The following is a 27,246-nucleotide window of genomic DNA, read 5'->3' on the forward strand; positions in this document are numbered from 1 at the left end:
ACATTTTGAAAGCCTATGTGGGCTTATCTTTATGTTCATGTTCTGAGCAGAGATGGTGCATGGATCACATCTATGTATATATCAAACTTGGTTGGCAATAAATGTAGTAGTCAACTCCCAATAATTTTTCATGAAATGGCTGTGTCACAGTGTCCCAGGGTGTTTATTAAGTGGATTGGCTGAGAAAAAATAACGGGTAGGTAGTTTAAAACAAATGTATTGTCCAAAAGGAAATGCAATGTCAATCATAATGTTGACAACTCGGATGATGGCTATCAAGTTTAAAATCAACAGGATCAAGTCAACTAATGAAATACTGTTTCCAAATAAATGTTTCTATAATAAAAGCAGTCCTTCTGCTTCTGGAAAGATGAACTGCAGGTATTTTCCCTATTCCCTCCACTAAGTGTAGCTAAAACACTGGGCATTATGTATAAAACAAATATGAGTAGAGTTGGAAAGGTGAAGATAAAAAGGTGGACTAATTAGGGACTGTGGGACCTGAGGAACAGTATGGTGGTGAGTTCTATTTTCATTTTGCCTCATCTATCCCATCAAATACTACTCATACTGATAACCAGGAGGGTTGCAACATGAATGGCAAAAGACAATCAACAGATGCCAACACAAAGATAAGAGAATTATTTGACAAGGATTTCAAAGCAGCCATTATAAAAATTCTTCAACAAGCAAGTTTGAACATGCTTGAAACAAATGGAATATATTAAATCTCAGCAAAGAAATATAAGATACGAAGAAAAAATACATGGAAATTACAGAGCTAAAAACACAATAACCCAAATTAAATTATATAATAATTAAATGTAAAACAAAACATAGTGTAATGTAATTTATTATATCATTATTAACATGAACTTTATTGGTGTGGAATCTTATATTCACTTAGAAATCTACTTAGATGTATAATTGTACAAGAGCTATATGCATAAAAAGCTTATACCTTTCTATGTACGTTTTGAAGTGGCATTATTTTAAAATAATTTATGTCAATATTAAGGAAACTGAAAATTTTTTTCTCTTATAAGGGTTTCTCATTCAAACAAACATTTTAAAATGACATTTATAATGTATTATGAGCTAAATTATGTTCCCCCAAAATCCACGTTGATGTCCTAAGCCCTGGGGCCTCAGAATGTGACTTTATTTGAAGATACAGCCTTTACAAAAAAAGTAATTAAGGTAAAATGAGGTCATTAGAGTGGACCCTAATCCATTATGACTGACGTCCTTGTAAGAAGAGATTAGGACAGAATTCACCAGCGTAACCATCTAGTACTAGGCTTTCTTCCTAGGAGGTTTTTTTTATTACTGCTTTAATATCAGTACTTGTTATAGGTCTATTTAGATTTTCTATTTCTTTTTAAGTCCGTTTTGGTAGTTGGTGTTTTCTCTAAGAATTTGTCAATTTCATCTAAGTTGTCTGATTTTTTGGTATACAGTTATCCATGCCATTTCCTTTATATTCTTTTCATTTCTGTAAGGTCAAGCAGTATCATCCCCTCTTCTATTTCTGATTTTAGCCATTTGAGTCTTCTCTCTTTTCTCTTGGTCACTCTAGCTAACAGTTTGTCAGTTTCATTGATCTTTTTGACAAACCAACTTTTGGGTTCATTTTCTCTATTGTTTTTTGATTCTTTATTTCATTAACTCCCTCTCTAATCCTTATTTCCTCCTTCTACTTGCTTTGAGCTTAGTTTACTCTTCTTTCTCCATTGTCTTAAGGTAGAATGTTTGGTTGTTGATACGGGATCTTTCTTCTTTTTTAGTGTAGGCATTTAAACTCCCCTGTAAGCACTGCTTTCACTGCACCCCCTAAGTTTTGTCTTTGTTTTCATTCATCTCAAAATATTTTCTTATTTTCCTCTGCTTTTATCTTAGACCTGTTGGTTATTTAGTAGTGTGCTGTTAAATTTTCACGTTTGTGAATTTCCCAAATCTTTCTGTTGCTAATTTTTAATTTTATTCTATTGTGATCAGAGGACATATATTGTATGATTTCAATCCTTTTAAACGTATTAAGGCTTGTCGTATAGCCTAACATACAGTCTATTCTGGTGAATGTGCCATGTGCACTTGAGAAGAATGTTTATTCTGTTGTTGTTGGGCTCTATTGATGTCTGTTAGGTCTGCTTTGTGTACAGTGTTGTTCAAGTCTTATATTTCCTTGTTGATTTATGTCTCATTATTCTATCCAATATTTAAAGTGAAATATTTAAGTCTCTGACTGTTACTGTTGAATTGTCTGTTTTTCCCCTCGATCATGTCAGCTGTGTATTTTGGGATTCTGCTGTCAGGTGCATATATGTTTATAATATTTACAAATTCCTAATGAATTGATCCTTTTATCATTATATTGTATGCCCTTTTTATCTCTAGTAATATATTTTGTTTTAAAATCTATTTTGTCTGGCATTAGTTTAGCCATTACAACTTTCATGTGATTACTGTCTGCATGATATATCTTCTTCCATCTTTATACATTCAACTAATTTACATATTTGAATATAAAGTATATCTTCTGTAGAGAGCATGGAATTGCATCTTGTTTCTCAGTCACGTCTGATACCCTCGCAGCTTTTGACTGGATTTGCTTAATCCACTCACATCTGTGATGGTTAATTTTATGTGTCAACTTGGAGGGTGCTTTAATATGAAATTAGCATTTAAATCAGTGAACACTGAGTAAAGCAGATTGCCCTGTTCTGTGGGTGCCTCATTCAGTGAACTGACAACCTGAATGAATAAAAAGACTGGTCTCCCTAAGCAAGAGGGCATTCTCCAGCAGATCACCTTCAGACGTCATCGGCACTAATCGGCTTTCCTGGGTCTCTGGCTGCTAATCTTCAGACTAGAACTGTATCCAGGGCTCTCCTGAGTCTCAAGTCTGCTGGCTCACTCTACAGATTTTTATTTGCTAGCTTTTATATTCACTTGAGCCGAATCCTTATTTTATATATATTTATATTTAATAAAAATTATATACATAAAATATATATAAAATATATAAATATATATATTTATATATATATAACAAAACTTATTTTATAAAACTATATAATGTTATATAGGTAGACACACATATAATTTTATATATATATATGTATGTATGTATATGCTATTGGTTCTTTTTTTCTGGAGAACCCTAATACCTAATGTTACTATTGATATAGTTAGATTTATATTGCCATTTAATTGTTTTCTATATGTCTCATGTCTATTTGGTTCCTCTGTTCCTACTTTACTGCTTTATTTTGCATTGTCAGTATCTCTAGTGTAACATTTTAATTTTATTAATGGTTTTTTAAAACTTATTTAGTTTGTATTTTCTCAGTGGCTGCTCTAGGGCTTACCATATACATCAGAATTCATCAGCATTTACTTCAGATTTATACTAACTTAATTCCATCAAGAAACAGAAACGTTACTCCTATATAGCTCTATTACCCATTCTTCCTTTCTGTGCTATCATCGTCACACGTATTACATCTATAGATGCCACAAACCTAATAATACATCATTGTAATTATTACTTAATGTAATTTTTGTCTATTAAAGAAAGTGAGATAAAGAAGAGTAAGTATATATTTGTAGCATGTTATATGTACTTTCTTATTTATCATTTCTAGCTCTCTTTATTTGTTTCCATGTGTTCAAGTTATAATTTGTTTCCATGTGTTCAAGTATCATTTCCTCACTCCAGTAAAACTCTGCTTCCACCCATCTCCTTTATGTGGTTGTTGTCAAGTATATTACATTTCCATCTATTATAGCCCAACAATACAATGATACATGTAGTATTTTATACACTTGCTTTATAAAATTAATTAAGAGAAGAAAGGAAAATATATATACTGTCGTTCATAATTGCAATTATCAGTGCTCTTTGTGGACTCCATTTCCATCTGGGTTTACTTGCTTTCAGCCTCACAATTTCCTTTAGTATTTATGGTAAGGCAGGTCTGATAGCAGCAAATTCTTTCAGGTTTTTTTTTTTTTTTTTCTGGATATGTCTTGATTTTTTTCTTCATTTTTGAAAGACAGTCTTTTAGGATATAAAATTCTTGGTTGATTGCTGTTTATTTCAGCACTTTGAATATGTTGCTCCATTGCCTTCTGACTGCCATGATTTCTTACACAAAGTCAGTTGTTCATTTTATTGGGGTTCCCTTATTAATGACATTTTCCTCTTGCTGCTTTCAAAATGTTCTGCTTGTCTTTGAACTTCAGTATCTTTTCTATGATGTGTTAAATAGACAATAATGGATCTCTTTGTGCTTCCTACTTGAGTTTACTGAGCTTCCTGAGTGTGTTTTCCAGCAAATTTGGGGAGTTTTCAGTTGCTCTTTCTTCAAATACTTTTTCCTCTCCTTTCTCTTTCTTTTCTTCTTCTAGTACTTTCATTATGCATATGTTAGTTTATTTACAGGTGTTCCACAGTTCCTTGAGACTCTTTATTCTTCATTTTATTTTCTCACTGTTCTCCAGATTGTATAATCCCTATCAATCTATCAAATTTGCTTATTCTTTATTCTGGCAGTAAAAAATTTCCTGTTGAGCCTCTTCAGTAATTTTTTTTTTAGTTCAGTTGTACTTTTTGACACCAGAATTACCATTTGGTTCTATTTTTATGTCTATCTCTTTATTGATATTCTATATTTGATGAGATATTGTCTTCATAGTGTACTTCTTTAAGCATTTAAAAAAATTCTTTGAGCGTATTTTAATGGCTAAACTCTTTATAAAATCTGACATTTGGTCCCTCTCTGAGGAAGTTTCTGTTGACTGCTTTGTGTGTGTGAGCATGCATGTGTGTGTGTGAGAAAGAGAGACAGATGTATGTCAGAGAGAACAAGTCACTGTACCTGTTTCTTTTGCTGTCTTGTATTTTTTTTTTTTTTTTTTTTTTTTTTTTTTTTTTTTTTTTTTGAGACGGAGTCTCGCTCTGTAGCCCAGGCTGGAGTGCAGTGGCCGGATCTCAGCTCACTGCAAGCTCCGCCTCCCGGGTTCACGCCATTCTCCGGCCTCAGCCTCCTGAGTAGCTGGGACTACAGGCGCCCGCCACCTCGCCCGGCTAGTTTTTTGTATTTCTTAGTAGAGACGGGGTTTCACCGTGTTAGCCAGGATGGTCTCGATCTCCTGACCTCGTGATCCACCCGTCTCGGCCTCCCAAAGTGCTGGGATTACAGGCTTGAGCCACCGCGCCCGGCCTTTGCTGTCTTGTAATTTTTTTAGAAGTGGACATTTTAGGTAACATTTTGTAGCAACTCTGATTACTACTTCCTCTCTTCCCTTTCTGGGTCTTATTTTTATTGTTGTTTCCTTGCTCATTTGCTTTGTGACTTAGCTAGGCTATTTTGATAAAGCCTGCCTTTCTTTCAGAGATGCCCTGCCCAGAGAGGAGGAATCTAGAGACAGTTTAGCCACAGCGGCTTTGCGGAGCTGCGTTGGACTCTGCCCAGTTGGAACTTCCCGGTGGCTTTGTTTACACCATGCGGGGAAAACCGCCTACTCAAGCCTCAGCAATGGTGGATGCCCCTCCCCACTCCAAGCTCAAGCATCCCAGGTCGACTTCAGACTGCTCTGCTGGCAGCAAGAATTTCAAGCCAGTGGGTCTTAGCTTGCTGGGCTCCATGGGGGTGGGATCCACTGAGCAAGACCACTTGGCTCCCTGACTTCAACCCCTTTTCCAGGGGAGTGAACGGTTCTCTCTCGCTGGTGTTCCAGGCACCACTGGGGTGTGAAAAAAAACTCCTGCAGCTAGCTCGGTGTCTGCCCAAATGGCCGCCCAGTTTTTTGCTTGAAACCCAGGGCCCTTGTGGTGTAGGCACCCAAGGGAATCTCCTGGTCTGCGGGTTGCAAAGACTGTGGGAAAAGCATAGTATCTGGGCCAGAATGCACTACCCCCTCACGGCACAGTCCCTCAAGGCTTCCCTTGGCTAGGGAAGGGAGTTCTCCGACACTTTGCGCTTCCCAGGTAAGGCAACGTGCCACCCCGCTTCTGCTCGCCTTCCATGGGCCGCACCCAATGTCTAACCAGTCCCAATGAGATGAGCCGGGTACCTCAGATGGAAATGCAAAAATCACCCGCCTTCTGTGTTGATCTCACTGGGAGCTGCAGACTGGAGCTGTTCCTATTTGGCCATCTTGAGAAGTCTGTTAAGGATAGTTTTAAGGTTTATTCTGATGCCGCAGGACTCTTCTTAGATTACTCTTTTTCGCTTCTTTCTGGTGAACTAGCTAGCATATTGTTTGGCTTGTTGTTCTTAATACCAGGAGCACCCTTATGCTTGCACTTCACACTGTTTTAGATAAATTCAGTTTCTTTGGAGAAAGCATCAGGGCTCTTTATTCTTATAGTCTGCCTCTCCCTCAGCAAACTCTCTAAGCCATTAATCTGGGAGCTGGGCAGGGCAGTAGCCTCTGGTCTTCTTTGTTTGCCCATCCCAGAATGAAATCTCTGATTTATACATGTTGGGGGCAAGGGTGATTGGGACCTCAGTTTTCTTGGGAAAAGAAACTTCTTTCCTGGGGTAGAGTCTCTGTCTATGAATAAGTGATGGCTACAGGAAAGTAGCCTCCAACCTCTCAGATGCGGACACCAGGATCCAGCCTCTTCGACTTGGAGCTGGGGGGGATGAGAAATGCCGGCAGCGTGCTCCTCCTGGTGAGATACAGTAGGACTTGGTTGGGAGCTGAAAGGAGAGGCAGCGCCAGTCTTCTTGGCCACACTCAACCTGAGTGAATCTTCTATCAATATGAGCTGGAAGTTGTGGGGCGGGGAGTGGGTCATAGCCTAAATGCCACAAACTAGCTGTTTTTAGCCAGTTTCAGTAGTTTTTTCTTGAATACATATTTCTTAATCTGTTTTATGCTCTTAGAACATTTTCCAAAGACTCTGGGAAGTGGGAGTCTGTGGAGCTTCTCGTGCTGTCACCCCAGACGTAGAACATCCTCAAACTATCTTCTAAAAGTTTGTTTTGGCCAGGCGCAGTGGCTCACACCTGTAATCCTAGCACTTTGGGAGGCCAAGGTGGGAGGATTGCTTGAGCCTAGGAGTTCAAGACCAACATGGGCAACATGGCAAGACCCTGTCTCTACAAAATATAAAAAATTATCTGAGTGTCATGGTGTACACCTGTAGTCCCAGCTAGTTGGGAGGCTGATGTGGGAGGATTGCTCAAACCTGGGAATTTGAGGCTGTGGTGAGCCGTGATCGTGCCACTGTGCTCCAGCCTGGGCAACAGAAGGAGAACTTGTCTCAAAAATAAATAATAAATAAATATGTTTTGTCTTTTATATTTAGATTTACAGTTTACCTGTAATTTATTTCGGTGTATGGCATGAGATATAATTCACATTTTTTCACTTGTATATCTGCTTGCTCCAGGAACATTTAAAAATACACTTTTCCTACTGCTTTGCTATGCCATAATTGTTGAAAATTAAGTGTCCATATATTTGTGGAAAGTGAAAAGTGACAGAAAAATAAAGCAAAAAAGGAATGTAAAGTGCTGGAGGCGGTGTGGTTAGGAGGGTGCTCAGGGACGATCTTGCCAAGAAGGTAACATTCCAGCAGAGCTGAAGGAGATGAGGGAAGAGCAAGCCATGTGAAGCCATCTGGAAAGTGCTTGCCAAGCAGGGGGTACAAACATGTGCAATGCTTCTGAGATGGAAGGGTGTGTGGGCTGCTCAAAGAACAGCAAGGAGGCCAAAGAACTAGTATGGGGTCAGAGAACAAGAAGGTTCAGATCCTAGGGCCTTGTAGGAACTCTGGGACAAGGTGTACTGGAAGGTTTTGATCAGACAGTTGCCATGATCTTACTCCTTTGGGTTGCCATTGCACAGGTGACTGTCAGGACAAGAGTGGAAGCAGCGACGCCAGTGCAGAACCTATTGTAATAACTCAGGTAAAAGACAATCTGATTGTAGCAGTGGAGGTGGTAAGGAGCAGTTAGATTCAGCATACACTTTAAAGGAAAGCCAACAGGATTTGTGAATGGATTGGTTGTGGAATCAGAAGGAAAGTAAAAATTCAAGGATGTCAGGTGGTGGCTCCCAATGAATCTAGCCTCTGCTACAAATGTCCTTAGGCTGTCCCTCCCTCTTTAATCTGGGCTGAACCAGGTGATTTAATGTAAGCAATAAATGTGGCAAAAGTGATGCTGGGCCATTATGCTGGGTCATCTGTAGAAGAACTACAGGTTTAGGTCTTCTACAGACCTAAACCTGTAGAAGGCCTGGTAGTTTCTGCTTTTCTGCTCCTGGGAAGCTTGAGCTCCCTTGTCTTTTGGGGACATGGTGTGGAAAGATGCTGTAGAGAGGCTCTGAGCCTGCATGGAGTAAGAAGGACACTCAGCCATCCAGCATCCCAGCTCGGCCTATCCCGTAGCTCACCTTCCAGCTAAATGCAGCACACTAGCGACTACCAGCAAGAGCAGCAGAAAAACCACTAAGCTATGTCAAGCTCAATTTGCAGAATTGCGGGTAAATAAAACAGTTGTTGTTTAAGCCACTAAGGCTTAGGGTGATTTGTTGTTCAGCCATAGAACATGAAACAGATGACCCCTAGAGTTTTGGCCTGAGTGCCCAGAAGGATGGAGCTACCATTTACCAGATGGGAAAGACTGCTAGTTAACAGGTGTGGGGGAAGAACCTGGGTGGAAATAATAAAATCTTACTACCTGTACATGGAAAAGAACACGTTTTTCTTCATATATTAGAAGATGTCCTCTACCTCGTAAGCATTACTGGATTTTCCAAGGCCAGGAAAGATCATTTTAGGAGTAACTCTTTGGATCTCCATCACAATAGCGACAGTAGAGGTTAAAGGAATTGTTTTGAATTTTTTTCTTTCAGGCTTCTGACACTCTGTGGACAATCAAAGAAATCCCCATGGCAATTCCAGGCAAAGAAACTCCCACCCACAAAGTTTTTCTGGCATTGCCACTGTGGTTTCAGGGCTTCAGCAACTGCACCATGTAAAGGAGAAACCACTGAACTCACTTTCCCTCCCAGCTTTCCACAACTGGTCATCATGAACCACCTTGGGCTTGGCTGATGGTCGTCTGGAAGCTGAGTGTGCCGCCTTGGAGGGAAGCCCTTGCCAGTTTTAGATTTAATCCTTCCTGTGGCCAAACACTTTAGAGACAGAAGCATAGGGGGAAAAAAAAGATTGCCTGGTCAATTTGGTCAGCCTGTGAGTTTCTGATCATAGACATCTGGCCAATACCTTGCAGACTTGAATGCAAATTAAGTGCTGGGGAAGGGTGGTGTGTTCCTTAAGAATTCTGAAGGCCCCGAACAAATATTAATGTGATATTATTAACTTTATGTTTCCAAACTCCCATTCACTCCCACTATAGCCCACTACATTTACCTACTCATACCTCTTTCCCCTGGTTAATCAGCTTCTGGGAAAGGTTTAGGATAAAGGAAGACAAAGTAATCATATACATTAATCATAAACACAGGGTTTCATTGCTGCTGGGCTCAGCCTTGTCTTGGGCCAGTGTTCCTGCGACATGGAGTGGCTTCCACCTCTGCTCCCTCTGAAGGTCCTCCACCAGCCACTGCAACCTCAAAGTGAACAGGAAGTCTGGGCTTTGCAGCCAGAAGGGACTCCAGTGTTGAGCGTTTATAGGATTTATGTCAGAACAAACCTGATGTGCCTTACTTAAACATTCAGTTTTAAGAAAAATTTTGGAAGACATTTAAAAAAATTTACCATGAAATTACGTTATGAGGCCGGGCGCGGTGGCTCAAGCCTGTAATCCCAGCACTTTGGGAGGCCGAGGCGGGCAGATCACGAGGTCAGGAGATCGAGACCATCCTGGCTAACACGGTGAAACCCCGTCTCTACTAAAAATACAAAAAATTAGCCAGGCGTGGTGGTGCGCGCCTGTAGTCCCAGCTACTTGGAGGCTGAGGCAGGAGAATGGCGTGAACCCGGGAGGCGGAGCTTGCAGTGAGCCGAGATCGTGCCACTGCACTCCAGCCTGGGCGACAGAGCGAGACTCCGTCTCAAAGTCTAAAAAAAAAAAAAAAAAATTACCACTCTCAAATGTGGCAGAAAACTGGGAATTATGCAAAAAAGGCTTTTGAGTAGCGTCGAGAGATGTCCTCATATCCATAAACCAATATTCATTCACTTTGCTCACAGACAAGCCCCTCAGACTAGCATCTAGGACTTATTTATACACACTTTGTAAAAATTTCTAACAGATATTGATATCCAAATTCAATTTCACATTAATTTTCTATCTTTCCAACTACTATTTTAGGTTCAGGGTGTAGGTGTGCAGGTTTGTTACATGGGTAGAGTGTTGTGGGGGTTTGGTTTACAGATAATTTTATCACCCAGTTAATCAGCATAGGACCTGATAGGTGGTTTTTCAATTCTTACCCTCTTCTCACCCTCCACCCTCAAGTAGGCCTTGGTGTCGATTGTTCCCTTCTTTGAGTCCACGTGAACTCAGTGTTTAGTTTAGCTCCCACTTATAAGTGAGAATATGCAGTATTTGATTCTCTGCTTAGGATAATGGCCTCCAGCTCCATTCATGTTGCCACAGAGGACATGATTTCATTCTTTTTTTTTTTTTTGGAGATGGAGTTTCACTCAGTCACCTAGGCTGGAGTGCAATGGCATGATCTTGGCTCACTGCAACCTCTGCCTCCCAGGTTCAAGTGATTCTCTTGCCTCAACCTCCCAATTAGCTGGGATTATAGGCACCCACCACCACGCTCAGCTTAATTTTTGTATTTTTTAGTAGAGATGGGGTTTCACCATGTTGGCCAGGCTGGTCTCAAACTCCTGACCTCAGGTGATCCGCCCGCCTTGGCCTCCCAAAGTGCTGGGATTACAGGCGTGGGCCAACGTGCCCAGCCGATTTCGTTCTTTTTTATGGTTGTGTAGTACTCCATGGTGTATATGTACCGCATTTTCTTTATCTAGTTCACTGCTGATGGACATCTAGGTTGATTCCATGTCTTTGCTATTGTGAATAGTGCTGCAATGAACATACGCATGTATTGTCTTTACAGCAGAATGACTTACATTTCTTTAGGTATATACCTAGTAACGGGATTGTTGGGTTGAATGGTAGTTCCATTTTAAGTTATTTGAGAAATCTCCAGGCTGCTTTCCACAGTGGCTGACATAATTTACATCACCACCAGCAGAGTATAAGTGTTTTCCTTTCTCCACATCAAGTTCACATTCAGAAGCGGTAATTAGAAGGTAAGAAAGGGCCTGCCATAGGCAGACATACTGAAGGCAGAGAAAGCAGTGGCAGAGCTGACAAGACAGCCCAATCAGCACAGGCGCTCCAGGTGCCTTAAGCAAAACCACATGCTCTTGCCTCCTCACCAAGCCCTGGAGATGCCCCTGTTTCCAAACCCAGAGCTAGGTCAGTGACCACCTTGAGGAATCCAGACTAGGCTTAATTGTACTCAAGAGAACCAGATATCCAGCACTCAGACCTTACAAAGAAATCAAATATAGGCCCATAGTTAAAAGTATCCATGTTAAAAGTGGGCAACTTAATACACAGCTTCAGGTTCTTGGTGACATAAGCCAGACTAGAGAATGAGGTTATTTCCCTATCTGTTTCTACCTTTTCTACTCTAGTGTGAAATGAAGTTGACTTTACATCTCTCAGTATTCTCTGGTTCCAGTAGCTGATCTTTAATATCTGATCTGATAAGGAAGGAACTTATATTACCTGTTACATTTTTGCCTCCATGATTCTGAATATCACTATGTTCCCCCTCTTGGCTTCACAATATTCCTTTAAAAAAGTTTAGAAAATTGGAGAGTAAAGTCTTGACAAACTGTTCTTGGAGAGGCTGTACTCTTTTATACTGGCCAGTTTTTAAACTCTTAATAAAAGGGGTCCTTAACAAGCTCAGACTTTTAAATATAAATGGAGAAAAGGCAAAAGGAGATGAAAGAAGTGGCATTCCTGGTGAAATTGGTCAGACGATTTTCAGACTCCAAAGTGTCCTGATAGTTTTATGTGATCCAATCCAGTTCCTGAAAAATCTCTGCCAACAGGTAACAGGTCTTTGAAAGCTTTTGAAGCCAAAGGCTCCCCACCAGCCAGCCCATCTCTCACTAAGTTCTCAGCCTGATTAAGAATGAGAAACAGATACCATGGCACCAACCTGTCTATGAGAGCACAGCAAGACAAATGTAATTGCCTGTACCAGGAATACAAATCGGCAACTCTCAAATTATTCATATTTACACCCACTCCATTTTGGTTGTCTTTCCTTTATAATTTGGCCATACATTGATGTCAAGTGTATAATTTTATCTGGGCTTTATCAGTTACCGCCCAGAGCCATGATTACATGGTGCAGGGAACTTCCTCCCCCTGAGCGAGTCTATCTTTAGTATCTTCTTGATAACTACTTCTTACATTAAAAAAAAAAATCAAAAGGAAAGTCTTGGTTTTCTTACGTGGCTCCAGAATCCCTGAATACAACATTTAGAAGTAATTTATCAACTGAAACTATCGAGCTTTTAGCTGCCACTACAATTTTTCAAAGCAAAGTGTTCTTATTCCTTCTCCTTGTTATTTTTATCAAATTGCAACAGAAATTTTGGGACTTCCATTATTGACCATTCAGTCATGTACTAAGTTCAACTTTCATCTTGCCAGTGTCTTCTTTAACTGCGTAAGACTGGCCTTGGAACAATTAGAATAACAGCAAGATGAATAATGGTATGATTTCCGGGAGAACATTTTATAAACAAAATAAATAACAACTGTCCAATCAAGGATTCAAAAGATAATTTATTAGTCTGAGAAGAAGAGTCACATACTATACCCAGTAATACACTTCTTTTATTTTTGTGCCTTTATCTTAAAAATATATTTAAACAAAAACAAAGATAATATTGAATTTTCCCATAAACTTTGCTTTCTTATTTACAGTGTTATATTGTAAATAACATTCCATTATACACAAATTAAGGACTGTGCATTACTGTATGTTCTCTTTACATATTCTTTCATAATATAGTCCATACAGCTCGAAGCTATGCAATATTTAAGCTTAGAAAAGCTTGATGAAAGAAGTACAAACTGTATCAATCAGACTATTATTTAAAAAGGTTCTGACATTAATTCTCTGCTAGATTGTTTCACTGAAACCATTCTTTGTTAAAGAAAAATGCCCCGTATAAGGGATGAGAACAACAGTTTAAGTTACCACAGGATCCACTTAAACTGGTTAACAAATAAAAACATTTTATTACTTATCACTGTTATTAAATGAAGCACTACCACTGTCAAGTCATTTAAACAAGTAGATTTACTCTTCAGTTCTGACACATTACATCAGCGACAGTTGGTACCTCTTTATGAAATAAAAAATGTTTCCTGCAACTTTAGGTTTTACTTGTAAACAGTTAAAGCACACATTTTGTAAAGATGATTTAACCATTCCTGGTCACACAATGAGGAGTTTCTATTTCATCCAGGGAGAAGCAAACACACATACTCCACACATACACACATACACACACGTGCGCACGCGCGCACGCGCACACACACACACACACACAGTCCCGCTCACCCGCCAAAGGCCCGCGTGTCACTAAGCGCTAACTACAGCAGCACTTGTGTCTCGAGCAGTGCACGAGGTTGCAATAGGAATTATAAAACAAGAAAGATAAAACAGCCAACTTCAGTTAAAAATCCCAAAAAGCTCAGATTCTGAAACGCCTCTCAGACGCTTCACGCTCAGCCTGAAGGGTCAGTTCACTGGGCTCTCCAGGCGGCACACCCCACCTTCGATTGCCACGGACTGTCCTGCCACCGCACCGGGAGGGAGTCTTGAAATGTGAGTCTGCAGAGACAGAGACAGGAGAGCATCAGGGGGGGTCAGCAGTGTCCTACACCCCAACCCGTGTCCAAAAAAGGTAGAGGAAACACCAGAGCATTAGGCCTTCACTTTGCTTCTGAGCAGCCACAGACTGTACCACTGGTAAACTTTAGTTACTGAAAGACCGTTTGTTCAAATCGCTGAGGAAATATGTACTGAGCATCTGCTACATGCCAAGCACAGCACTAGTAACTGAGATACAGAGGTGACCAAGTTAGTCAAGACCCCTGACACAGAATGTATAGTTCAGTCATATTCACAAGAGTAGCAGTTTTAATGCCAGCTCTATTGAGTATAGTTGTTATGTGAAAACTAGTAATTTGTATATGTTTTGTCCTCTAAACAGAGTAACTAAGGATACTTAATTCATGTTTATACCCCAAATTTATTCCTTAAAGAATTTCAGTAGCTTACAAAAACTCAGGCAATTCAATAGCCTAAAATAGGAGAGGAAATGAGAAGAAAAACAAGAGCTTACAAAATAAGGTAAAGACGGAAGTGGGGCTAACAAAGAAATCAAAGCTGAGAAGTTTGGTACCCATGCCAGAGGCAAGCCTGCTGCCCTGTCTCTCAGTTTCCTAGCAACAGAGATCAGGTTGGTGGTTCATGTAGCATAAAGCTCAAAGCAAACTCATTGCTTGGATGAGAACAATTGTTCCTGGCACTGAGACCAAGGAGTCATTTCTCCTATAGGTCTTTGTAAAGAGGGCCCTGTGTTTAGGGACTGAGTGAAGACATCAGCTATACAACGGGGAGTTTTGTAGGGCTGAGTGTTACAACATCACTCAAGGAGGCTGGGGCTGGAGGCTCTGGTAGAAGACAGTAAGCACTTCACTCTGTTTCATGAGGGGTCAGGATGAGGTCAGTCAAGAATTCCTCATTTTGGTGATCTGGCTTAATCCAAGGATAGATAAATGCCTGGAATTTCTAAGAAGAAAGAGGGGCTGCATAAACTTCAGGCAATCCTCTCTACTTGTTTCTCTAAACGAGCTTTTCCTAAGTACTGAAACCTTGGGGAGTCTCATCAGAAGACAAGTAACCTTGGTCTGAAAAAGTGTGAGCCAAGATGTGTTTGAAGCTTCCTGTGGCGGCTCAGTGGGGCATCAAATCATATAAACAGTGGGAGCTGTTGAAGATAATGTTTTATATGAACTTATCTCCAGAGTTCTTTTTGAGAGAAGTGAGTTTAAATTTCTCTTTAGCCTAAAAACAGACCACTTTCTACAACAAACCAGGATGTCGGCATAAAAAATGCAATAAACTATTTTACATTGAGCAAATGGGTAAGGACTAGGTAGACTCTAGAGTATCCCACAAGCAGAAGAACTTAATAAGGTACCTTTACCATATTTAAATAGCAATGCACTTTTATAGGAATTTGGAACAATGGGAAATAACACATTAAAATGATACATGAGAAAGCAGCAGACATCCATTTTGGGTCATCTCCCTCCACTCCTTGCTGGACGCCATGTCTCTAACACCCTTCTCTGGCTCTTTCTCAAGGGAAGCCTTGACCAGGCACCCAACTTAACTTAGAAACTCTTCTAGCTCCTATAGCACCCATATGAGCCCTTCTCATCCAGTCTTGGTTTTGAGTTTTCAGGTTTCTGTAATTGAAAGTCAGTTATGGGCAGAAGCTTGTGTTAACATACATCTCAGTTTCCCTGTACCTGACCATGTGTTTCACATAGAAGCACACCACTTTGGAAATGCTGAGTGGGTAAATGAGTGAAACAGACCATTCTAGGGCTATGTCTATATAAACATGCAGAATCTTAAGGCTCTCTGCTCCTCCCGTTCAAGAGACAGCCACATCTTTTCGTGCAGTGCTAGCCACATCCCTGGTGAAGGTGAAGGTGAAGGCCACAGTAAAAGGATTTGGCGCTGGTCGCTAGGGCAGCTTTTAACTTCAGTAAAGTAGATGTTCTCGCCAACAATGACTTCTCCCTTGACCTCAACTACATAGTCTACATGTTCCAGTATGGTTCCACCCATGGCATATCCCACGGCACCATCAAGGCTGAGAATGGGAAGCTTGTCATCAATGGAAATCCCATCACCATCTTTCAGGAGTGAGATCCCACCAAAATCAAATGGGGCAATGCTGATGCTCAGTACATTGTGGAGTCCACCAGTACCTTCACGACCATGGAGAAGGCTGGGACTCACTTGCAGCAGGGAGCCAAAAGGGTCATCATCTCTGCCCCCTCTGCTGAGACCCCCATGTTCATATAGGCATGAACCATGAGAAGTATGACAACAGTCTCAAGATCGTCAGCAGTGCCTCCTGTACCACCAACTGCTTAGCACCCCTGGCCAAAGCTATCTATGGCAACTTAGGCATCATGGAAGGATTCATGACCACAGTCCACGCCATCACTGCCACCCAGAAGACTGTGGATGGCCCCAAGGGAAACTGTGGCATGATGGCTGTGGGGTTCTCCAGAACATCATCCCTGCATCTACTGGCACTGCTAAGGCTGTGGGCAAGGTCATCCCCGAGATGAACAGGAAGCTCACTGACATGGTTTTCCATGTCCCCGTTGCCAATGTGTCAGTTGTGGACCTGACCTACCATCTGGAGAAACCTGCCAAATATGCGGATATCAAGAAGGTGGTGAAGCAGGCGTCAGAGGGCCCCTCAAAGGCATCCTGGGCTACACTGAGCACCAGATTGTCTCCTTCAACTTTAACAGTGACACCCACTCTTCCATCTTCCATGCTGGGGCTGGCAATGCCCTCAACAACCACTCTGTCAGGCTCATTTCCTGGTATGACAATGAATTTGGCTACCGCAATACGGTGGTGGACCTCATGGCCCACATGGCCTCCAAGGAGTAAGATCCCTGGACCACCAGCCCCAGTGACATCATGAAAGGAAGAGACCCTCAGCTGCTGGGAGTCCCTGTCCACACTCAGTCCCCTACCACGCTGAGAATCTCCCCTCCACACAATGTCCACACAGACACCCTGAAGAGGGAGGGTTCTAGGGAGCCTCACCCTGTTGTATGCCATGAATAAAGTCCCCTGTGCTCAGGCAAAAAAAAAAAAAAAAGGAAAACATTTTAAGTGTTTTAACTGATATGACCAATCTGTTTGGTTGAAAAGTCAGTCACACTAGTTTGCCATAGTAAAGATTAAGCTTAGATTTTTTTGGCCGGGTGCGGGTGGTTCACGCCTGTAATCCAAGCACTTTGGGAGGCTGAGGCGGGCGGATCCTCTGAGGTCAGGAGTTCGAGACCAGCCTGGCCAACAGGGCAAAACCCCATCTCTACTAAAAACTAAAAAAACAAAAAAATTAGCTGGGTATGGTGGCGCATGCCTGTAAATCTCAGCTACTCGGGAGGCTGAGGCAGGAGAATCACTTGACCCCAGGAGGCAGAGGTTGCAGTAAGCCAAGATTGTGCCACTGCACTCCAGCACTCCCTCTTAAAAAAAAAAAAAAAAAAAAAAAAAAAAAAAGGCCAGGTATAGTAGCTCACGACTGCAATCTCAGCACTTTGGGAGGCCAAGGCAGGAGGATCACAAGGTCAGGAGTTTGAGATCATCCTGGCTAACACAGTGAAACCCTGTCTCTACTAAAAATACCAAAAAAATTAGCCAGACGTGGTGGTGGGCACCTGTAGTCCCAGCTACTTGGGAGGCTGAGGCTGGAGAATGGCGTGAACCCGGGAGGTGGAGCTTGCAGTGAGCCCAGCTTGCATGCCACTGCACTCCAGCCTGGGCGACAGAGCAAGACTCCGTCTCAAAACAAAACAAAACAAACTTAGATTTTTTTTAAGTACTGACTAACTAAAATTTTCCACCTTCCAAGTGATGGTGCTGTTAGAATAGAGATGGAGCTCTAGATTCTCAGATGCACACAGCTCCACACCAATGGGATCCACTGGCCGTGTAGTTATAATTTGCTGCTTTGTTGCTAATTCCCAGAGAAGCACAGACAGATTCTTGAGGTTAACACCCCTTGAAAAACTATCAACTTATAAATTAAACTGACTGTTCAAAGCCAACATTATTAGGGCTATATCTTTTTATAAAATCAAATACACTGGATTAAAAAATCTTAGCTCAAAGATTCTAAAATAAGAAAATTAAAAGTAATATAGAAAGTATATCATTACCTGATAACCTAATCACAATCTAAGTAATAGCTGAAATTTCCTGTCATTCATACTCAATGTTAAGATCTTTTAAGACCACCTTAGAAACTGCTCTTGTATGGTTTCTAAGAAAACTGCACATGACTTAATTTAAAAAGTCCGCTTCCAGATAGAGACCATTGGAGGCATGAGCAACTTAAACAGTAGTCAAATGGGGGTCCTGAGTCTTGTACGTTTGTTGTGTTATGCTGCATTAATAACATTCTGACAAATCCAACACCAGGAGGAACGTGAAAAACACTAGGGTAAACTTGTTTGCGTGGGCATTTTCCTTCCTGGAAAAACTCGAGCCTCCTGAGACACAAGTGTGTTCAGCTCAATTTGATGTTACCATGTACTTTTGAAGAAACAGAGATCCTTTTTTTCTACCACTTTCCCTTCTCCCGTTAATTCTTTCTTACTGTTCAAATTGCTGAGTAATAGAAAACATCTAATGTTTCATTCACTAACAATGTCACATGAACTTTAATAGAATCTGGAATATTGTGTATAGTTTATAGAATAAAAATCCATTTAACAACAAGTTAAGCTTCTCTTCTGTATTCAACACTACTTGGGCAATGTAAATATGGTACTGTGAGATTGTACTGTGAGCTGGGTATTACCTTATATCCTTGCATTGTGAATTCTTGCCTGACATGATAATAGTCACCCTCAGCTTTTTTTTTTTTTTTTTTTTTTTTTTTTTTTTTTTTTTCTTTTTTCTTGAGACGGAATCTTGCTCTGTCACCTAGGCTGGAGTGCAGTGGCGCGATCTCGGCTCACTGCAACCTCCGCCTGCAAGGTTCAAGAGATTCTCCTGCCTCAGTCTCCTGAGTAGCTGGGACTACAGGCGCTTGCCACCACACCTGGCTAAGTTTTTTTTTTTTTTTTTTTGTATTTTTAGTAGAGACGGGGTTTCACCATGTTAGCCAGGATGATCTCGATCTCCTGACCTCATGATCCGCCCTCCTCGGCCTCCCACAGTGCTGATTACAGGCATGAGCCACTGCCCTCAGCTTTCTTTTAGTGCCACAAATGTGATATACCTTAAATGACTAAGTCCAGAGAGAAAGGCAAGAGAAGGGCTGGGGAAGTGTGTCTGGTTGGATTTTATTGTCTTGTTTCTACTGTGGGCTTTTAAATTTTTTTCTGTCCTAATGAGTTGAATCAGGAGATACTGCCACCCACCCCCATCCTTTTCCCAGAAGTTCCCTGCCCATTGCTTTTTAAGAGCTGTCTTTCAAAGAGACACAAATTTGTGAATAAGTATATTCTAGGCATTCTTTGTGTGCAGCATTAAACCTTGGAATGTAGTTAACTGCTCTAAAAATAGAATTTGGTCTTCAGACTTAATCCTGAAAGCAGATGTACTCAACTAGCTGACAGTTTCACATGAACCTTCTTAATATAGTCTGGAATAATGTGTATATTTTATAGAATAAAAATCCATTAACTATAGGTGAAAAGATCTGGATGCCCACTTACTAAGCCTGTGTGATGCTGGGCAATGGAAAATGAAGACTGGGTTAGACGGTCTCTAGAGCATCCTTTCAGAGTTTGGACAATCTCTGATGCTGACTTCATTTAGCTTGTGTATACATTGTTAATGAATCAAAAAAAAGTATTAATTCTATTTTCTCATTGTCTTAAATTAAAAGTATTAAATAGGCCAGAGCAATTCTGAAGATATAATTTCCAAGTTCAACCAACCAATCAGAAATATCAACAGAATGAGAAAGGAATGCCATATGTTATTCATCTTACTGTGTGTCACTCATACCTCATTCTCCACATTGAAAACAAGGATGCCATAAAAGATCACTAGCAAATGTGGATGAAACACAAAGATGACATTCGGGTAAATTTCATTGTTAGCACTGAAACAGGGATATGTGAGGGCAAAAAGTTCTATTGTTCTCACATACACATATCATGTTTAAGGAGCCTTAAAATAAGATTAAAATGCCGTCTGATGAGAGCAGCATGTTGTACCAGCCTCAAGGTCACTTTGGTTCTTACTATCACCAGGCTCACTGACACCATACTTCAGTCAGAGGCAACATCAGATAAGAGTTCCCTCCTATTTTTAGGTTAAAAGCCCTGTGAAGATACTCACATAAACATGGCAAGCTCCACAGTATCTATTATTCCACCACTTACGTGGAGAATTATCATGAATATTCCCTCTTGCTACAGGTGATAAAAGTGCTCCATTATTTAACAAATATTTATTCTGCAAGTTATTATGGGGGAACAGAAGAATGAAACACATGGATCTTGCTCTGAATGCAACTGTGTCTTTGCAGGATGCAAAAACTAGTTCCTTGTGAAACCTTAACAATAAGTCCCTATATTTGCATAATGCTTTAGTTTCCATAGCGCTTCTGCAACAATGAGATCTCCTCAAAATACCACGTCAGACAGAAAGATATATACTACACCTATTTTTTTCCAGATTAAAAAAAAGAATAACAAATGAGACTCAGAATGGTAATGTGGTTTGCTTATGGTCAGAGAGGAAGTGGAAAACTGTGAATGAAAGCCTCTGCACTCCAAATTTAGGGCTATCTTGACTCCCCCTGAAGACTTACCATGAAGGAGGATTCTAAATCTGGCTCTGTTAAGAGACATGCCTCTAACTGCAGGAGGCTTTGGAAAAGCAGGTTTTCAGGGTGAAACAAGGCTTGCTCAGGGAGGCTACTGGCACAAATCTTACCAACAAATTTCAAGACGATTCTGGGACTCAGAGAAATCGGTTTGAGCCTCAACTCTCTGTTGATAGATTAGATAGTTTCTGGATTTGGAAATCACTAGCTTTCTGGGTTTCAATGTCTTTGTAGGTAAAGACATAACTTTCAACTCAGTTATATTCAGAGTTCTTTCTGATTTTGACATTCTACAGAGTTTTACTACTGAGGGTTTCCTTTCAGGTCTGTAAGGGGAGGCTCTGGGTCACCATTTCCTTAGTCAAGACAGCCCAGTTTCCTCTTCATAGGGAACCTGGTCTCAACATTCTGATGATTTGTACTAGGTGAAACCCAAAATGTCATTTATGGTCTTCTGGTTGGTAAGCTGTCAGGTAACATGAATCTTACTATAGTTTGAAAAGAGCATCTTGTATTTGAAAAGAAATGAAAGCCTAACACTTAAACTATCATTAAGAATGAGGCCACTCTCCATTTGTGTAATGGACAATTTCCTGAGAATCTCAGTTAATCGGTCAGTGAGGAATTTTGGAGGGGAAAAATACAAACCACCAACAACTTATTTGAAGAAAGTTCTCTTTGTCAAAATCTTGTGCTTCCTGACTTACTGATCTGACCCGTGCCCCCAAAGAACTGTTAAGGCACCCAAAGAACTGTTAAGGCACTGCGACCCAGAAAGCAGCATTTCTCAAGCTGACTTCTGCCGGGTCCTGGGAAGTGCTCTCTCTTTAAAAAAAGCAGGGGTCAGTGCGGGAGCATGGGCAAAAGCTGCAAATGTACCGCTCCATGTTGTTCTACCCTTCTTAGAGCTAGACAGGCACATGAGCACAGAAAGGTTCAGACATCCTGCATTCAAAAGACCTGTGTGACTCTGTAAAGTTAGTTCATCCCAAATGTCAAGGAATGCCTTCCTTTAATACTAGGTGTACCTGGAACTACTACAAATAATATGCTGAAACTTTCCTTTTATTTTACTCCAAAACTTAACCTCACTTTCCTTTGCTGATTCTTCCTCATCTCCCCAACCACTAAATGTTGGAGTGTCCAAAGACACAACAGACCACTTTCTTCCACTCATTTTAAAGAAAAATGTCTATGAAGTGTTTTGGATATAAAGTGAAGCATCTGGTTGCACTGGAAATTGAGGTAAGAATAATAACTCTATAGATCTACCTCCTCCTCCAGTCGCCACTCCATTTCTTTACTTCCATTTACAGCACAGTTCTTTGAAAGAGTGCTCTACACCTATTACCTCAAATTCTTTCTTTCCATTTTCTCTTTAAGCCCTCTATAATCAACTTTTTGCTTTCACCTCTCCACCAAAACCCCTCTTTATCGAAATAAGAAATGACTTCCAATGCCAAATCCAATAGCCTGTCCTCAGATCTAATTTCACAAGGTCCAGTAACAGCATCTGATAAAGTTGATCACCTGCTTCTCCTTGAAACACCCTTTTCCCTTGTTTTTTAGGACACCACTCTCACCTGGTTCTCCTCTGACCTCTATGACTGTAACTTCTCAGTCTCCCTGGCTGCTTCCCTAACTAATAATTACAAAAGTTCCCCAGGGATCTTTTCTCCTGTCTGTGTTCACGTCCTTGGTGATCTCATCCAAATGTTTTTTTAAAAAAATATTTATTCTTCACAGAATTGGAAAAAACTGCTTTAAAGTTCATATGGAACCAAAAAAGATCCCGCACTGCCAAGAAAATCCTAAGCCAAAAGAACAAAGCTGGAGGCATCACGTTACCTGACTTCAAACTATACTACAAGGCTACAGTAACCAAAACAGCATGATACTGGTACCAAAACAGAGATATAGACCAATGGAACAGAACAGAGTCCTCAGAAATAATACCACACATCTACAGCCATCTGATCTTTGACAAACCTGACAAAAACAAGAAATGGGGAAAGGATTCCCTATTTAATAAATGGTGCTGGGAAAACTGGCTAGCCATAAGTAGAAAGCTGAAACTGGATCCTTTCCTTACTCCTTATACGAAAATTAATTCAAGATGGATTAGAGACTTAAATGTTAGACCTAATACCATAAAAACCCTAGAGGAAAACCTAGGTAGTACCATTCAGGACATAGGCATGGGCAAAGACTTCATGTCTAAAACACCAAAAGCAACAGCAGCAAAAGCCAAAATTGACAAATGGGATCTCATTAAACTAAAGAGCTTCTGCACAGCAAAAGAAACTACCATCAGAGTGAACAGGCAACCTACAGAATGGGAGAAAATTTTTGCAATGTACTCATCTGACAAAGGGCTAATATCCAGAACCTACAAAGAACTCAAACAAATTTACAAGAAAAAAACAAACAACCCCATCAAAAAGTGGGCAAAGGATATGAACAGACACTTCTCAAAAGAAGACATTCATATAGCCAACAGACACATGAAAAAATACTCATCATCACTCACCATCAGAGAAATGCAAATCAAAACCACAATGAGATACCATCTCACACCAGTTAGAATGGCAATCATTAAAAAATCAGGAAACAACAGGTGCTGGAGAGGATGTGGAGAAACAGGAACACTTTTACACTGTTGGTGGGACTGTAAACTAGTTCAACCATTGTGGAAAACAGTGTGGCGATTCCTCAAGGATCTAGAATTAGAAATACCATTTGACCCAGCCATCCCACTACTGGGTATATACCCAAAGGATTATAAGTCATGCTGCTATAAAGACACATGCACACGTATGTTCATTGTGGCACTATTCACAATAGCAAAGACTTGGAATCAACCCAAATGTCCATCAGTGACAGACTGGATTAAGAAAATGTGGCACATATACACCATGGAATACAATGCAGCCATAAAAAAGGATGAGTTCATGTCCTTTGTAGGGACATGGATGCAGCTGGAAACCATCATTATCAGCAAACTATTGCAAGAACAGAAAACCAAATACTGCATGTTCTCACTCATAGGTGGGAACTGAACAATGAGATCACTTGGACACAGGAAGGGGATTACCACACACTGTGTTCCTATTGTAGGGTGTGAGAGAGGGATACCATCAGGAGATATACCTAATGTAAATGATGAGTTAATGGGTGCAGCACACCAACATGGCACATGTCTACGTATGTAACAAACCTGCACGTTGTGCACATGTACCCTAGAACTTAAAGTATAATAATAAAAAAAATCTATTATGTTGAGATTCCCTAATATGTATCTCCATCTTAGTCCTTTCTCCTAAACTCCAGACACACATATCCAGCTACCTTTTGGGTCTCTCCATTTGATGCCTAACAGGCATCTTGGAATTAACATATGCAGAACTGAGTTTCTGCTACTTCCCCCACAAGTCTTTTTCCCCCACTTCACCTTCTTCCTTACCCTAGTAAATGGCAATTCCATTCTTCTGTTTAGGCCAAAATCTTAAGAGTCATCATTGCCTTTTCTATTTCTCTCACATCTCTATCCAACCCATCAGCAAATCCCATTGGCTCTATCTTAAAATACACGCAGAAGCCAACTACTTCTCATGACCCGTGTGACTAATGCTCGAGTCCAAGTCATTATTATCACTCATCTCTATGGCAACAACCTTCCACCCAGCCTCCCTTTCAGCAGCTGGAGTCACCTCTTAAGATGTAAGCCAGTTCATATCACTCCACTGCTCATTACTCTCCAATGGCTCTCATTTCAGAGGAAAAGCCCAAATACTGACCATGGATAAAAAACTATGTAATCTATCTGGCCTTCCATTGCCTACTCGGACCCATTAAGACTGGCCTTCTCACTACCCCTGAAACACACCAGGCACACACCTAATTGAGAGTCCTTGTACCTGCTGTTCCCTATGCCTGGAATAGGTTCTTGCCTTGCTCACATAAATCCTCCAAGACTATACTTGAATGACACCTTTGAAGAGAAACCTACCTAACATTGGAACCCCTGTACCTCCTAACCCCTTTCCTAGCTTCACATCTCTTTTCAGTACTTATCACAAACATAGTATAGGCCTTATCTTGTTCATTATTTCCCCCACCAGTATGTAAGTCCTCAAGTACAGGGATTCTTGTCTGCTTTGTTCACTATGATGTCCCCAGAAGAGTACCTGAATATAGAAGACACTCAATGCTAATTGTTTAATAAATAATTCATTCAAAAAATGAGATACTGTGTTTTATCAAACTTTTACTCCTAAGTAAACTGAAGTTTTTTTAAATAGCTGAAATCTCAAGCCACGTAATAAGGCTTCCTTCTTAGTCAGTCATTATTAGCTACTGTAATATCCCTAACTCTTAACTGTTCAAAATTTTACCATGATATTCACAAAAGCCATCAATGGAAGAAATCAAAGAATTATTGGGGTTCTAATCTGTTTTAGGAAGCACATTTAAAATTAATTTTCTATTTCAAGTGAAGAAAAATCTATTTCCAAGTACTCTGAGCATCTCCTACTAGTGAATTGTTAATATAACCCTCATCCTAAATTAAGTTTCATTTTACCCTTCAACATGGCAGCAGACATGCAGTCCAAATATGTACAGTACAGTGATGACAGCTCCAGTGCATAAAAGCAAATTGTCAGTGCCTACCATGTACTGCATCCAGAGGTATTGGAAAGAAATGTAAATAGAGAGAACAGCTCAACCATAGCCAAATGTCTCAATTAGTTAATACTAAAATGTTAAGTTTTCACAAATTTTCAGTATTGCTTTACTTATAGAACATAAAAGTCATACATTGTAACTATCATAAAGGAATTCTAATCCTTAGGATTAAACAGAACGAGCATTCCAAGATGAAGACTTTTTCAAAAACATAAACTATATTATTTGAACAAATCATACTGGAATGAAAATGTATTCTAGCAGATAGACTTGGCTTAGGGTTCAAAATCTACAACACGGGTTAGTCTCAAATGCCTGTGAAGCAGGCCAGGTGTAGGACTGTGGAAGTGGAGCGCCCAGGCTTCACTAAACAGGGCGGCTACCACCTGGTTCCAACCAATCACTGCCACATAGGAAGTGGGTCCCAGTGTTGTCAAATCATCTGCTCTTATAGGAGAAAACAAACCAGAACTTAAAAATCATATTTTAACATAAAATTTTAAAAGTTTAAATCTGTGTACAATTTTTCCACATAATTTGTATTTTATATAGATTTAATTTTTTTCCAAAGCTGCTATGATGAATACAACTTTTGAGCTCAAATCTGGAGATTACTGGGAAGAAAGGACAGCGGGAACAAAATGTTGTATCTACGCACCATCCTAACTCAAAGTTCTACCCTAAAGCTCAACACGCAGTCACTCATTAAAGAGCTGTCCGCCAAATGCCTACTATGTGTTGGGCCCTGTGATGTCATTAGTACCTGCACATATAATATACACCTAGTAGATTCCATATCTGTAACTCACCCATTTAATAAAATAATGTAATAAAAGTTGTTACAGCATAAAATCAATGGGGGATTCTCAATATTTACAATCACAGAAATCACTATCTTTTCTCAAGTTAGTAAGTTAACATGAAACAAGAATGACATGACCAAGATTATAGTTTTTTTTTGTCTCGAGATTGAAAAAACAAGAGAAAATTCCTTTCATCATTTGGCTACTGCTTCCCAATCCAAAAAAAAATAAACATCATAGGTAATCATTACTCATTTCCTGTTCATAATAAAGTCAATCATTTTTAAGTACATTTGTCTCATTTACATGTCATGGTTATATGTCCTGTGAGCAAACAGCAGGCATGACTCTGGCTGGGAAGGTACATATTTATCTAAAATGTTGGGTACTAGAAGGTAACAAGGTGATACTCTAAGTTAAGTTCACATTGGTGACTGATAACTACATATGTATGTAGAGATAGAGAAATTAATGTTTTCATTACTTTTCATGTTGCTAAAACAAAAAAGTTTATTCACTTCATTTCAACTAACATGGAGGGTCTACAAGTCAAGTAATAGATTAAAATAGACATTTATCTTTGCAAAGATCTTACCCTACACCATGATTAAAATGAGAATAATCTGAATACATATTATTCGCACCCCTGAGAAGACTTATACTCTTAACAACACAGTAAATTCCCTCTCTGTTTTTCTATTTATTGCTTTGGAGCAATGTTGAATGAATCACTTGGAAGAAATTAATGATGTAAGACTAATTAGGCAAAAATAAAATTATCAATGACTCTTAGAAATTAACTTGAGGCTGAGGAAACTGTTTTTCATACATTCAATCTTCCGCAATCTTTTCCTGTTTGTGTAAATAACTTTCTAAATAGACCCAATGGATTATCCTGGCAGCCCTAAGAGCATGGAAAAGAAACACAAGTTTCTGCATTTGAAATTCTAGGCAAACTTAAAAGGTACAAGTAAAATCAGTGATTAGCCACTTTTCCTGTGGTTTCTAAGTGCACTTGCCAAACTTAGCTGTCTGGGATGTTTTCTTAGTACACAGGTTTATTGGTGGTGCCTTAACAACCATCCCGAGGCAGTT

General features: G+C 40.1%; 1 protein-coding gene and 1 pseudogene across 7 annotated transcripts in view; one reads left to right on the forward strand and one right to left on the reverse strand.

Moving 5' to 3' along the window:
- Positions 1 to 27,246, reverse strand: part of TASP1 (taspase 1) — a 403,549-nt gene that overhangs the window by 130,754 nt on the left and 245,549 nt on the right. For 6 of the 7 annotated variants that reach the window (XM_050745319.1, XM_050745316.1, XM_050745317.1 and 3 more), the window contains one exon: positions 12,797 to 13,875. The exons of the other annotated variant lie outside the window; for it this stretch is intronic. In XM_050745319.1, the coding sequence (XP_050601276.1) occupies positions 13,783 to 13,875 (93 nt within the window). In that variant the 3' untranslated portion in view covers positions 12,797 to 13,782. Of the gene's footprint in view, positions 1 to 12,796; positions 13,876 to 27,246 lie in introns of those variants that run through there. 7 annotated transcript variants of the gene reach the window in all.
- LOC126929255 (glyceraldehyde-3-phosphate dehydrogenase-like) lies at positions 14,978 to 16,997 on the forward strand (annotated as a pseudogene).

The sequence above is a fragment of the Macaca thibetana genome, chromosome 10 (genome assembly GCF_024542745.1).
Source record: "Macaca thibetana thibetana isolate TM-01 chromosome 10, ASM2454274v1, whole genome shotgun sequence".
Classification (NCBI taxonomy): Eukaryota; Metazoa; Chordata; class Mammalia; order Primates; family Cercopithecidae; genus Macaca; species Macaca thibetana.